This window comes from Zea mays, chromosome 3, assembly GCF_902167145.1.
Source record: "Zea mays cultivar B73 chromosome 3, Zm-B73-REFERENCE-NAM-5.0, whole genome shotgun sequence".
NCBI classification, from domain to species: domain Eukaryota; kingdom Viridiplantae; phylum Streptophyta; class Magnoliopsida; order Poales; family Poaceae; genus Zea; species Zea mays.
The window spans coordinates 183,231,768-183,244,102 of record NC_050098.1 but is presented as its reverse complement, the minus strand read 5'-3'; the positions used below and the strand labels follow the sequence as shown (position 1 = coordinate 183,244,102).

The following is a 12,335-nucleotide window of genomic DNA, read 5'->3' as shown; positions in this document are numbered from 1 at the left end:
TCTTGTGGCTTACAAGAGGAGTAATATTGATTATGTAGCTGAAACTCTAATTAGGGTCAATAATATATACCGTGGGGATCCGTCCCCCGCACCCCCTGGCGTGCAGCGCTGCTGGCCTATCGGCCAGTTGGCGTCGCTACGCTGCAGCCCAAGCCTCCGGCGACGGGTATCCGCTTCGCTTGTCAACACAAACTCTTATACAGAATTTGGATCACCAACTCAACAGTAAACGAGACACGATAACAGTGATAACAATGTAATGTCAATCATCTCTGTTATTTTGTTGTCTTTTGTGAATTTGATTTTAGCCTTTTCTCGCTTGTTCGATACGTTGGATGGGAAGTAATATGCAACAGATTTCTCACCAACTATTGCTACCTGGATGATGTTGGAGCAACGCATGGTTCTAGCACGTGAAAGGTGAAATATTTGACGAAATTGATTTGCTAAAGTACGGGCAACCTTCTCGGTAGTTCGCACTAACAAGAAAGAAAGCGAGAGTTCTTGAAGGAAACATGCGCACTGAATTTTCTATAGCCAAAACCACTGTCCAATACCTACAGCGCTTCCTTGCTTTCTGTTACATTGTTGAACAAAAACTACCAACCCCGCAGTTAGATTAGTCACTACTAGTACGTCCACTGAAGTGAGGGAACATTGCCTATTCTTGTTGGGCAGAATGGGCAAGAAGTATGAACAAGAGCAACGCGTTCTATTTGTCCTCGATGAATTCAAAATCTTGCGAGACATGGGCACAGAGGAAAGCCTCTCAACACGGCTCGCGTGCAGAGGATATATATACACAAGGGCGCCAAATACATTTCCCAACTCCAACAAGAACAGCGCCATTTCTTAATCGCAGCGCCTAAACCCAGCCCCTCCTAATTATATCACCGCACAGCTGCTAGCACCAGGTGCGATTTACAGGCTTAAAACGCACCGGCATGGCCACTGTACAGGACAACGGTGTCCTGCACTTGCACCCCTATGCCGTCGCCGCGGCGGCAGCGGCATTGATCTCGGCGTACATGGTGTGGTTCTGGGCGCTGACGCGACGGCTGTCCGGGCCGCGGATGTGGCCCCTCGTCGGCAGCCTGCCCAGCGTCGTCCTGAACCGGGCGCGGGTTCACGACTGGATCGTCGACAACCTGCGCTCCAAGGGGGAAGCGGCCACGTACCAGACGTGCATCTTGCCGCTGCCGTTCTTGGCGCGGCGCCAGGGGCTGGTGACCGTCACGTGCAACCCGCGGAACCTGGAGCACATCCTGCGCGCGCGTTTCGACAACTACCCCAAGGGCCCCATGTGGCAGGCGGCGTTCCACGATCTCCTGGGCCAAGGCATCTTCAACTCCGACGGCGAGACGTGGCTGCTCCAGCGCAAGACGGCGGCGCTCGAGTTCACCACGAGGACCTTGCGCCAGGCGATGGCGCGCTGGGCCAACCGCATCATCAAGTACCGCCTGTGGAGTATCCTCGCAGACCACTGCGAGGCCGCGGCGAGCGTCGACCTCCAGGACCTGCTCTTGCGCCTCACCTTCGACAACATCTGTGGCCTCACCTTCGGCAAGGACCCCGAGACACTGTCGCCGGGGTTGCAGGAGAACCCCTTCGCCAACGCCTTCGACTCCGCCACCGAGGCGACGCTGCAGAGGTTCCTGTTCCCCAGCTTCCTGTGGCGCGTCAAGAAGGCGCTCGGCGTCGGCAGCGAGCGGAGCCTCCGCGAGAGCCTCGCGATCGTGGACCAGTACATGACGGAGGCCATCGCGGCGCGCAAGGCGAATCCGTCGGACGACCTGCTCTCCAGGTTCATGAAGAAGCGCGACGGCAGCGGCAGGGCGTTCCCCGAGGACGTGCTCCAGTGGGTCGCGCTCAACTTCGTGCTCGCGGGACGCGACACGTCGTCCGTCGCGCTCAGCTGGTTCTTCTGGATGCTCATGCTGCGGCGCGACGTCGAGCGCAAGGTGGTCCTGGAGATCGTCTCCGTCCTCAGGGAGACGCGTGGCGACGACTGCGGGAGGTGGACCGAGGAGCCGCTGGACTTCGACGAGCTGGACCGCCTCGTGTACCTGAAGGCGGCATTGGCGGAGACGCTGCGGCTGTACCCGTCGGTGCCGCAGGACTCCAAGTACGTGGTGGAGGACGACGTGTTGCCCGATGGCACCGTGGTGCCGGCCGGCTCAGCGGTCACCTACTCCATCTACTCGGTTGGACGAATGGAGAGCATCTGGGGAAAAGACTGCTCTGAGTTCCGGCCTGAGCGGTGGCTCTCGGCTGACGGGACCCGGTTCGAGCCGGCCAAGGACGCGTACCGCTTCGTGGCGTTCAACGGAGGGCCGCGGACGTGCCTGGGCAAGGACCTGGCGTACTTGCAGATGAAGTCTATCGCTTCCGCTGTGCTACTGCGCCACTCGGTGGAGCTCGTCCCTGGACACAAGGTGGAGCAGAAGATGTCGCTCACTCTGTTCATGAAGAACGGCCTCCGAGTGCACGTCAAGCCGCGGGACCTCGCCGGCTACGTCGTGGCACCGGAGGAAGCCCCGCAGCTGGGAGCCTTTGTGATCTCGACCACAACTGCAGCAGCTGCATAAGCCTGCATGTGCCCGCGCACATTGGCACTCGTTTCTTCGTGCTGAAGTTCTTCTATATGCCTCTGCCTGTCAAAGTCATATCGTTTCTTCGTTTCTCCCTCTTCATTAGACTGTTAGGTTTGTGGGTACCTGGCGTCATATTGGTTGTACCTGTGTAGTTTTTGTGTGGATGGATCGGTTTGTGTACTTTTGTTCAGGTCTGATGGATCGACAGAGTAAAGGAGCATTTTACTTTGTATACAAGTGCTCCTTCCGTTTCGTTTTAGTTGTCGCTGGATAGTGCAAAATTAAACTATCAAGCGACAACTAAAAAGAAACGGAGAAGTATAAAACATGTTTAAAATCAATGGCGGAGGATCGAGGGTTTATGTCTCTCTTGTCTTCGCGGGGATGGCAACGGATACGTATTCCATTAGATACTGCTCATCTATACTCATACCTACGAGATAAATTATACTGGTAAAAAACCATACTCACCGGTGGGTATAAAATTGTACCCATACTTGCACCTACATGCGTAAAAAGTCTATCGAGTAATGCACATCCGATTAGGTAGCCACTAAACCTATATTAAATAGCATAAATTTAATAAATATATGATGTATTTAAAATCATAATCATCAAATGTAAGTAAATAAAAGAAGAAAATTTAATGAGTAATGTAGAAACATGCAAGTTGATCATATATGTACTTAAAGAGTATATTTATTTATATGTACTTAATACCGAGGTGGGTATAAATTACCCATCGGTACGCGGTATGAGTAGTATATACCCATACCCGCAACCGTCTACGGGTATAATATTGTGTACATTAACGTACTCACAGGTAAAGAATCTATCTCATAACTGTTGTTGGGGAAATGATCCCTAGGCAAGGAGAAAGGTTCACTCGGGAAGAACTCGCCCTCGATTAGCCCCAAGGCATGCGAGACCGGGGTCGGGCGAGGCGGATTCGAAAGGGGGGTCAGGCGGATAACTCGAGAGCGAGGAAGAAGACCGAGCAAGAAAGATGGGGCAACAAGAGGGGCCGAGAGCAAAGTGAGGAAAACAGGGAGAATGGAACGATTAAATAAAGGTGGCCATGCAACTCTCTATCACGTGATGCTAGGGCGAGGTGACTCATTTAACGAGGAAACATGCCTAGCTCGCCGACGGGTCAGAAACAAACCAGCACGCACACCACCGCCCCTCGAGCAAGGGTGCAGGCGGTAATTTGCCCCAAGTAAAATAGGGGCGAGGAGGAAAAGAATACACGAGCATTAGTAAAGATTCCCCAAGCTACATCGTTCCTTTCACAAAGGGGCCTCACCTTTCCACTACTATAATTTCAGACTTAAGTGCTGGCCGCGGGGCCGTACAACGAAAAGGAGGGAATTCGCAACTACGACTAAGAGAAGGGAGGTCACAGCGCCCGCCCTTCCGATCACGACACCTTGTGTGACTACGAGAGCGAAAATCCCGCGCTGGGAAACTCAAAATACGATCAGTAAAAAGGGCCCTAAGGAGCCCAACGCATCAAGTCCTCCGAGGACATGGCGCCTATGATCTCGCTGGCGGCCTCGTCATATCCCTGGATCAGGCCATGGACGGGGTGCCTTGGGGAAGCCCCGTCAGGGCATGAAGGTCGGCCTCGGTGCGAAGATGGGCGACAGCAAGGGCGATGGTGGCACCCCGGTCGACGCCAAGATCCATGACGTTCTGAACGCGACTCGAGATGTCTAGCAGACGCTGCATTCGGGTCGCCCCGCGAGCACGAACGCTCTGTGTCACCATGTCGATTTGTTGGTGAAACTCCGCCAGCTTTGCCTCCTGTCCTGTTGAGCAATAAAAGTGAGGACTGAACAACCCTAGGAGCAGAAGGCAATATGGAACAGGGGTCACGGCTTACTCGACACACGAGCTTCCATGACAGCCATGTGCGCTTGAATACCAACAATGCGAGCGTAAGAAGTCCTCAGGACTGTGTGTGACGCCTCCAGTCAACCCTACAGCTCGGTCATCGCGAGCAGTGGATGAGTTTGGGGCCCGGATCCATCCAGCTGCCCATGGCCAGCAAGAAGGGATGAGGCAACAACCCTCCTGCATAGGTTAACACGACCAGAGTGGGGCCTAGGCCTTACTAGCCTTATGGCGGGGACAGGATGACCGATCACAGTTAGGATGCCAGACATGTTACCTCGCCAAGGGGAGGGCCCAAGTTCACCACTCTAAGGACCAGCCCTTGACGCCTCGACTTGAGAAGCTGTGCGGGAAGACGAAAGGGAGATAACCTCTCCCCGGGCACTTAGGCCCGTCGTTCTGCAGAAGAAGCCATCTTCAGAAGACAGAGGAAGGAGATATTAAGAAACTTTCAGAACCACCAACCCTTCCTGTGTTGGATGGCTTTTGAGCGGATTTGGTGAGGACACTCCGAGGCAGGACGCTTACCACGATCCATGGTTAGCCGAGGGGTCCCTGAGCAGGTTTAGGAAGAGCAGCTTTTCGACAAGATGTCGTTTCCGGAGACGAAAAAGCACTAGACAAAGTCGATTGAGGATAGAGCAGGGAAACCCTCTACTTCTAGCAATTGACTAGCCCTTGGAAGGCCAATGACAAGTCCCATGAATCCTACCTACCCTCTAGACTCGGATGCTGAGAAGGACAAGGCAAACGACACCCGACCCGGTGGAAGCCACCAAGGGGATACACTCTTGCCTCAAGGGCTGGGGAGCTAATGTCAGGGAAATGATCCACGGCCCCCTAGGGCCCATCGATCAGTAGAAGGCCAAGAGAAAGGTTCGTCGTGGAAGGACCCACCCCTGTTATCCCTGAGGCAACGAACCAGGGGTCGGGCGAGGCAGAGCCAAAAGGGGGTCGGGCGGAGAGAGAGGAAGCCACTTGAGTGGATTCCACGCCTGACCCAGGACTGACCCATTGTGCCGCATTAACTGTGCCTAGCACCGAGCTGCAGAGGGAGAGTTGTCGGGTGTGATAATTAGGGGTACCCAGATTATAACCTTAAAATGCGCTCAGGAAAGGTTATTTGCCCAAGTGTGACCCCCGAAGGCAAGAGACCAGGTCACCTCCTCACCCGAGGCCCGCCTCACGGGTCTTCCCATAAGAGCGCCATCCTAACTGAGCCCCCTCTCCGAGGGCCCTCCAAAACCTCCGCCTCGAGCAAGTCTCCGCATCGCCTGAGGACACCTCACCCTGGAACCACCATATCCGTCTCGCCCGAGCCCATCTCATACGAGGACCGCCCTAAATCAGGAGTACCCTCTCCTACAGCATGAAGACACTGCACCCGTGCGACGTCTCCTAGGCACGCGGAGGACCGCGCCTGACCCCACCAGATGGGCAGGCCAAAGGGCGCCACGTGGCAAAGAAAGACGCCACACCTCAGTAAGTCCGGACCCCCACAGAAGGACACCGGACCCCTATATACATACAAGTCCGGAGCCTCCGGGTAGGTCCGAAATCCAGCAGGGTCCTGGAACGAGAAGGACCCTAGTATGTGTAGGGGTCCGATGCTGACACGTGTGTGGGCCTTGCCCTCCACTTCCCACTCATGCGGAGACCCGCTGCTTGTGTCCCATGACATAAGCTATCGGGCCGAACCTGACGAGAAGTCGTGCAGTCCCTGCATTTATTGAGGAAAAGACAAGTCGCCTGCCACTGCGCTGACGGGCGACGTGCCCACTCAGCATTTAATGCGTCCCGTCCCATCCGCTGGCAGGCAGCGTCAAGGTCATCCAGCAGGCGGCGCGCCTGCTGGGTCTGCTGGCAAACAGTGCACCCGTGCCGAGCGGCGCGCTATACTCATCTTCTCTTCCGCAAGAAGCTTCCCCTGCACGCCAAGGATACGCAGACCTCGAGCACCAGGGCACAAGAAGATTGCCTCGGCAACAGACATTAGAGGATCCAAGCACTATATTCTTTATGTCCCTGGGCCCACATGTCGGGGCCCAGTCCTTTTGTGCATGCCCCCCTTCAGCTATAAAAGGGGAGGCATACAACGTTACAGAGAGGAGGCACTCAGACCTAGCTTTAGGCAGACACTCATAAGTTCATACAAGCTCTGAAGCAATACATCACACAATGGAGTAGGGTATTACGCTCCGGCGGCCCGAACCACTCTAAACCCTCGCGTGCTCTCGTGTGTTGATCCACCAGCCTCGTAGCAAGCAAAACGCTTAGGCCCCTCCTCTCTTTAGGATTTAGGGCGGGTGCAATCCGCCACCCGGCCGGGGAGATTTCCTCCCTGACATTTGGCGTGCCAGGTAGGGGGCCTAGGCTTTGAGTTTTTGCTTGTTTTCTCGCTCAGCATGATGGTGCGGATCATCGAGCACCGCGCCGAAACTTTGGAGGATTTTGTGATGGAGCAAGAGGTTGCATCCTCCGCACCGCGAGTGCCCAACCGCCCCGACTCTGGGACTGCTGCTATACACACCGTGCAGCAGCACATGCCAGCGCAGGCGTCCTGGACTCCATCGAGGGCAGCGCCTACGGCGCTGTCTGCGGCCAGAGAGTTGCTACGCCACCCTCCTAGCTCCACGGCATCACCGGGGGCCATGAAGCAGTGGCACGACGACGTCGACCGGCTACTCGGCATGGCGCATTCTACTTCGACCAGGTCGAGGCCTCGGTCATCCCGGCGCCAACGCGAGGCGACGACGTCTGTGCGCTCGCCCTCCGTAAGGGGTGCACAGACTGACGACCTCCGAGCGGAGCTCAACCGTAGGCGTACGGGAGAAGACGCCCGGGTCTCCTTGGAAAGGGCGCACGAGCGCCGACAAAACATCAATGGTCGTGACCTCGATCAGGACTTCGTTGTGGTAGCACCGCAAACACCAATGGGCACTCGATCCTCAACGGGTGTCCCCTTGGCCGGCGTAGGCTGCGCCGCACTAGCGGATCATTTCCGCGCGGCGTCCTGGCCACCCAAGTTCCGGCCGCACCTGCCGGAAAAATATGACAGAACATCAAACCCGTCAGAGTTCCTGCAGGTGTACGTTACCGCCATCACAGCAGCAGGTGGAAACACCACTGTGATGGCAACATACTTTCATGTGGCCTTGTCTGGACCTGCCCGGACCTGGCTCATGAACCTCACCCCAGGATCAGTCTACTCCTGGGAAGAACTCTGTGCGCGGTTCATGGCAAACTTCGCCAGTGCTTACCAGCAGCACGGCGTGGAGGCCCACCTCCATGCAGTGAGGCAGGAGCCCGGGGAAACCCTCCGGAAGTTCATCTCCCGCTTCACCAAGGTACGAGGTACGATACCTCGTATTTCTGATGCTTCTATCATCACGGCCTTCCGACAGGGAGTACGTGATGAAAAAATGTTGGAGAAGTTGGCCACACATGACGTGGAAACTGTCCCCGCGCTCTTCGCTCTGGCCGACAAATGCGCCAGAGCTGCCGAGGGCCGTGCATGGCACTCGGCCCCACAAACTGGAGCTGCCTAGTCGGGTGGCTCGGGGGCCGTCCTCCAGGATGGAAAGAAGAAAAAGAAGAAGGATCACGACTACCAGAAGCCACGGTCCACCGCTCTGGTGGTCGCAGCAGCGACCGGAAGCTAAGGCGACCGCAACAAACGCTCGCGGCCGCAGAAGGGTAGCAGCGGTTCATGCCCGGTGCACCCGCATGGTCGCCACAGCGCCGCAGAGTGTCGCGAGATCATTGACCTCGCAAAACACGTCAGCGAGCGACACGAGCAGTCTTCCAAAGACGGCTCCCCGCCTCGCCGCCGGCCCGGCAAGGAGAAGGTGGACTACGGCGAGGTGGTCGCGGCTGAACGGGACCTCGGGTATCAGTCACCCGAGGGGGACCTGAAGGATATCTTCGCCGGAGGCTCCTACTCCGGTGAAGACAACTAGACGGACCTCGAGGGAACTCTGTGTCCCCCGGTCTACGAAGCTGAAGCATGGATTCCTCCGGAGGCCCTCCCGGACCCCCCACGAGTCCGAGCTGCAGACAGGTACATGCAGAAGTGATCACAGCCAGAGACAAGGTCTCCCGTGTCAAATGCAGACAGGAACCCTCGCGGCAAGTGCCATACCAAGAGGTGCTCCGCAACTCTTCCCCAGCTAGGAAGGACCCTTCAAGGTAACGGGAGTGCAACGACCCAGGGGCAACCATCTAGCTACGACTGGAGGAGTACCTTACCCCAATGCCAAATATCTCTATAAGTTCTATCCATAGAGCAAGACTAAGGGGCCGAGTCTGTTTCCTTTTTTGTAACTGAATGACGCATGCGTGTATGATAACCCGGTGGGGTCTGCCCCCATGAACCTGGACTATTGGTCTACACACATGCACGACAAGTTATGAAGAAGAAACTACCCCCTCAGCCGTGCTCTTGTGATAGTTCCATCTTGCTGCTCCATGGTCCCACCTTGTAGTCTTTCAGATAATACCTTTCAGCTAACCCACCCATACGGTTTCCATCTGTTTGACATGGCGACACCCGAATTGAATAGCCAGGCTTGCAGTTTAGGGCCCCTGACACGAAAGTGGGGAGGTCTGACAGCCTAGGGGTCGGCTCTAGAAAACGGGACCTCGTTCCATAGGGTAGTCCGGAGCCCGTGTAGCCGCTCAGCCAGGTCCTGTACCGTGGGCCTACATGCTCCACCACCCCGTGGCAGGAACTTAGTATCTAGAGTTATAAGTCCTGCGGGTCCGACAACCTCGGGACCGGAGCTAGAGAATGGACATTAGTCTCCTGGGGTGGTCCGGAGCCCTGCAGCCGCTCAGCCTGGTCCCGTACCATGAGCCTGCACGCTCCACCACCCTGCGACAGGTGTCCTAGTATCTAGAACCGCGACCCAAGGGGGTCCGGACACGCAACTTGGCCACCCGGACTAAAACCTGTAGGTCCTGATCATGTATCAAAGGGTGACTAATGTCAGACGGAGAACCCTATGAGGTGTATCACTAACGCTCTTTAGCTAAAGCTATATACAGATCCAGGTCTCGGTGAGGCTGTCTCCCGAAGGCCGTTGACAACTCTTTTATACACGCTGGTGTCCAGCCTCGACACATCGAGCCTGCACCCCAGGCGGGGGGCCAGGTACCAAGGGAAGTTAACAACAAGATAGAGCAACACACAGATAAGTGTTAAATACTGCTTAATAGATAATATCTATTACTTTACAGGGGAATGCCTGGGGGCCGGTTCTAAAGAACGGATGCTCGTTCCATAGGGTGGTCCGGAGCTTGTGTGGCCGGTTAGCCTGGTCCCATACCCAAAATCCTGCACACTCCACCACTCCATGATGGGTGTCCTAGTATTTAAAACTATAGTCTTGTGCGTCCAACAACCTAGAGGTCCGGCTTTGAAGAACAGGCACTTGTCTCTCGGGGGGTCCGGAAGCCATGTGGCCGCTCAGCCTGGTCCCGTACCGTGAGCCTGCATACTCCACCACGCTGCGACAGGTGTCTTAGTACTTGAAGCCACCATCTAGGGGGTTCGGACACGCAACTGGGTTTCCCAGGCTAAAATCCTGCGTACATATGTATTACATTTTGCTCTCAAGTAAATGTCATTACATTCCCTTAAAAGCGAGACCCCGACTCCATTTCTGCAGGAATGAACTACCTCCACATCAGCAAGGGCCGTGGGATAACAAGCCCCGAGCGGCTCACCAGCAGAGGCAACCGCATCAGCACCGACGGCGACGGCCGCCTCTGCACCGACGACTCGCCAACAGCGACAATCATCCCAGCATGTGCGTCGCTGCGAGTAGGACCTCGCCCCCGTCTTCCTACGACGGGTGATAACGAGGCCATTAAAGCCAAAGAGTCGGGAACTCAGCGGCAGATGGCTCTGATGCCCTCACCAGCGGAGGCAACCACCTTTGCAAGAGGTAGCCTCACCAGCGACGGTGACCACCTCTGCACCAGTGGGCAGCAGCTGCACCAGAGCGCACGAAGAGGTCTTCGTTCCCGTCCTCACTACGGGAGTGAGGACAGGACCATCCAAGAACGCCGCCCCCACCCGCACGGCGTACAACGTCTTGTACGACCTCCCAGTGCGGCTGGTGCCACGGGAGAAGCCGTGGATGTGGCCAACCCGCGCACGGCGCGACCGTCACCCGTGCGGTGGACGGGCAGCCACGCTCCGCCCCAGTGGCAGGAGGCAGCGCCGGAGGTAGCACTAGAGCCGCCCAGGCCGGGGAGCCAAACACGCGGCAGCTGACAGCACCACAGACGGCGAACGCCCTTCTCCCCCGAACACTGAGGGAAGAAGCGGGCCGCTACCCACGCGGAGGTGGGGCCCCAACTCGGCACACCCTCCTCCCCAGCACGGATGATGAACATCCTTGAAGCTGAGGGCAGGAGGGAGGCCGCAACCCGGCTTGCTTCTCCCCACCACAAGGCTGGTAGTCATCCTTCTAGATGACCACCGGCGGGGGACTGCAGCCGGGCTACGTGATGAAAATCCTTGAAGCCGAATGGTGGAAGGATGCCAACCCCCATGGGGTTGCACCCCTCCAACAGCAGAAGGAAGAAGACAAGATCGGCGACACCACCACGAGCGCACGCTCTCCGACGGTGAGGTCGCCGGAAGAGACGGCCTTGATGCGGATCCCTCTAGAGGACACCGGCGCACCCCATCTGGAGGCCCGGAAGGCGAAAGGGCACGGTGGTCGCAAGAGGAGCGAGGCATATCTACTGCCCGGGGGATCGACCCCTTTTTAAAGGCAGATCCCCCCACTCGCGCCCCTGAAGCGTCACGGGTGAAGTCTCCCCCAGCATACACCAAGGATCCCACCTTATGACACGGGGGCCAGGCCCCACATGTCATACAGACCAACCCTAAGAAGGAGCGTGCAACTGCCCTGTGGTTACGTGCTCCTCCATTTTCGGGGCAACCAGCGGTCAGAAAGGCGAACCGCCGCACATAGGGCATGCAACTGCCCCACGGTTAGGCGCCCCTTCGTCTTCGCCGCACCCAGCGGTCAAAGAGGCGAATCGCCGTGCAAGAAGCGTACAACCGTCCCACGGCTGTGCGCTCCCTCAGCTCCACCGCAACTGGCGGTCCAACTCAGGGGCCCAGGCCCACATGCCATGTAACCGGCGCGCCGGTTACCATGTGCAAAGAAACCGCACCGCCGCCTGCGCCAATGCCACGTCTTCTCGGGACTGTCACGGGAGTCTGAAAAGGTAAATTTTTCAGAACCAGTGCAGCGACTCGAGGCAGCCCCGCGCATGGCCCAACAGTGCCGTTGAGTACGATTGTCACGGGTCAGTCAGCCGTGGGAATAGGCACGACAGTTGGCGTGGCCATAGACGGGCCGGCAGTAATTGCAGCAACAGGCGCACAGAAGCAGCGGTCCAACTGCCAATCAGACTCTGGTCCCACCTGCAGGCTCGCATCCTCCCCTGAGGTGGGACCGGGGGCCACTATCGGTACCCTAAATCAGGGGTACCCTCTCCTACAGCATGAAGACATCGCACCCATGCGACGTCTCCTAGCCACGCGGAGAATCGTGCTTGACCCCACCAGATGGGCAGGCCAAAGGGCACCACGTGGCAAAGAAAGACGCCACACCTCAGTAAGTCCAGACCCCCACACAAGGACACCGGACCCCTATATACATACGGGTCTGGAGCCTCCGGGTAGGTCCGAACTCCAGTAGGGTCCCGGAACGAGAAGGACCCTAGTATGTGCAGGGGTCCGGTGCTGACACGTGTGCGGGCCTTGCCCTCCACTTCTCGCTCAGGCGGAGACCCGCTGCTTGTGGCCCATGACATAAGCTA

At 57.0% G+C, this 12,335-nt stretch overlaps 1 protein-coding gene across 1 annotated transcript; it reads left to right on the top strand.

Annotated features, from left to right (window-relative positions):
- The first annotated feature begins 840 nt into the window (after positions 1 to 840).
- On the top strand, positions 841 to 2,644 carry LOC100192044 (uncharacterized). The gene has a single exon (NM_001137467.2). It carries the CDS (start codon positions 945 to 947, stop codon positions 2,586 to 2,588), a length of 1,644 nt encoding a protein of 547 aa, NP_001130939.2. The 5' UTR covers positions 841 to 944; the 3' UTR covers positions 2,589 to 2,644.
- The last annotated feature ends 9,691 nt before the right edge of the window (positions 2,645 to 12,335 follow it).

Coding starts and splice junctions, on each gene's coding strand:
- LOC100192044 (NM_001137467.2), top strand. CDS start 945: ATGGCCACTGTACAGGACAACGGTGTCCTGCACTTGCACCCCTATGCC.